At 33.3% G+C, this 615-nt stretch overlaps 1 protein-coding gene across 1 annotated transcript; it reads left to right on the top strand.

Annotated features, from left to right (window-relative positions):
- Positions 1 to 262: 262 nt before the first annotated feature.
- On the top strand, positions 263 to 418 carry LACBIDRAFT_310764 (uncharacterized protein; the record flags this gene model as incomplete). Its single annotated transcript, XM_001891205.1, has 1 exon — positions 263 to 418. The coding sequence occupies one exon, from the start codon at positions 263 to 265 to the stop codon at positions 416 to 418; it is 156 nt and encodes a 51-aa protein (XP_001891240.1).
- Positions 419 to 615: the final 197 nt, after the last annotated feature.

The following is a 615-nucleotide window of genomic DNA, read 5'->3' as shown; positions in this document are numbered from 1 at the left end:
AGATCAGGTGATCACGATGACTGGTGGCTACCACTTTTATGATAAAACCAAGGCAATTGCCTGCAGAGCTGTGTGTATAAGTCCACAAGTTTTATGAAAGGCCGTTAATAGATGTGTCCTGTGTTTTCTTTCTCATAAAGGCTATGTTCTTTTCATAAAATATAGGCAAGGCCACAGGGTGCTTTTCATAATTAAGCCTGTGTGCTTTCAATAGGTATTTCATTCACTGGGTTAGGTGTATTCATTGCCTTTTTCATAATTAATGCTGTGCGCTTTCATTGAATATTTCATTAGGAATTTTAGGTGCTTTCATTGCTTTTTTCATAATCAATCCTGTGTGATTTCAATAAATATTTCATTGACTATGTTAGGTGTATTCATTGCCTCTTTCATAATTAATGCTGTGCGCTTTCATTGAATATTTCATTAGGAATATTGGATGCTTTCATTGTACTTTTCATAATTAATGTTGTGCAATTTCAATAAATATCTCATTCCTTAGGTCAGGTGTATTCATTGCCTCTTTCATAATTAATGCTGTGCACTTTCATTGAATATTTCATTAGGAATATTGGATGCTTTCATTGGACTTTTCATAATTAATGTTGAGCAATT

The sequence above is a fragment of the Laccaria bicolor genome, genomic scaffold (assembly GCF_000143565.1).
Source record: "Laccaria bicolor S238N-H82 LACBIscaffold_483 genomic scaffold, whole genome shotgun sequence".
Taxonomy (NCBI): Eukaryota; Fungi; Basidiomycota; class Agaricomycetes; order Agaricales; family Hydnangiaceae; genus Laccaria; species Laccaria bicolor.
The sequence above is the reverse complement of the archived record's forward strand: the minus strand, read 5'-3'. Positions and strand labels throughout refer to the sequence as shown.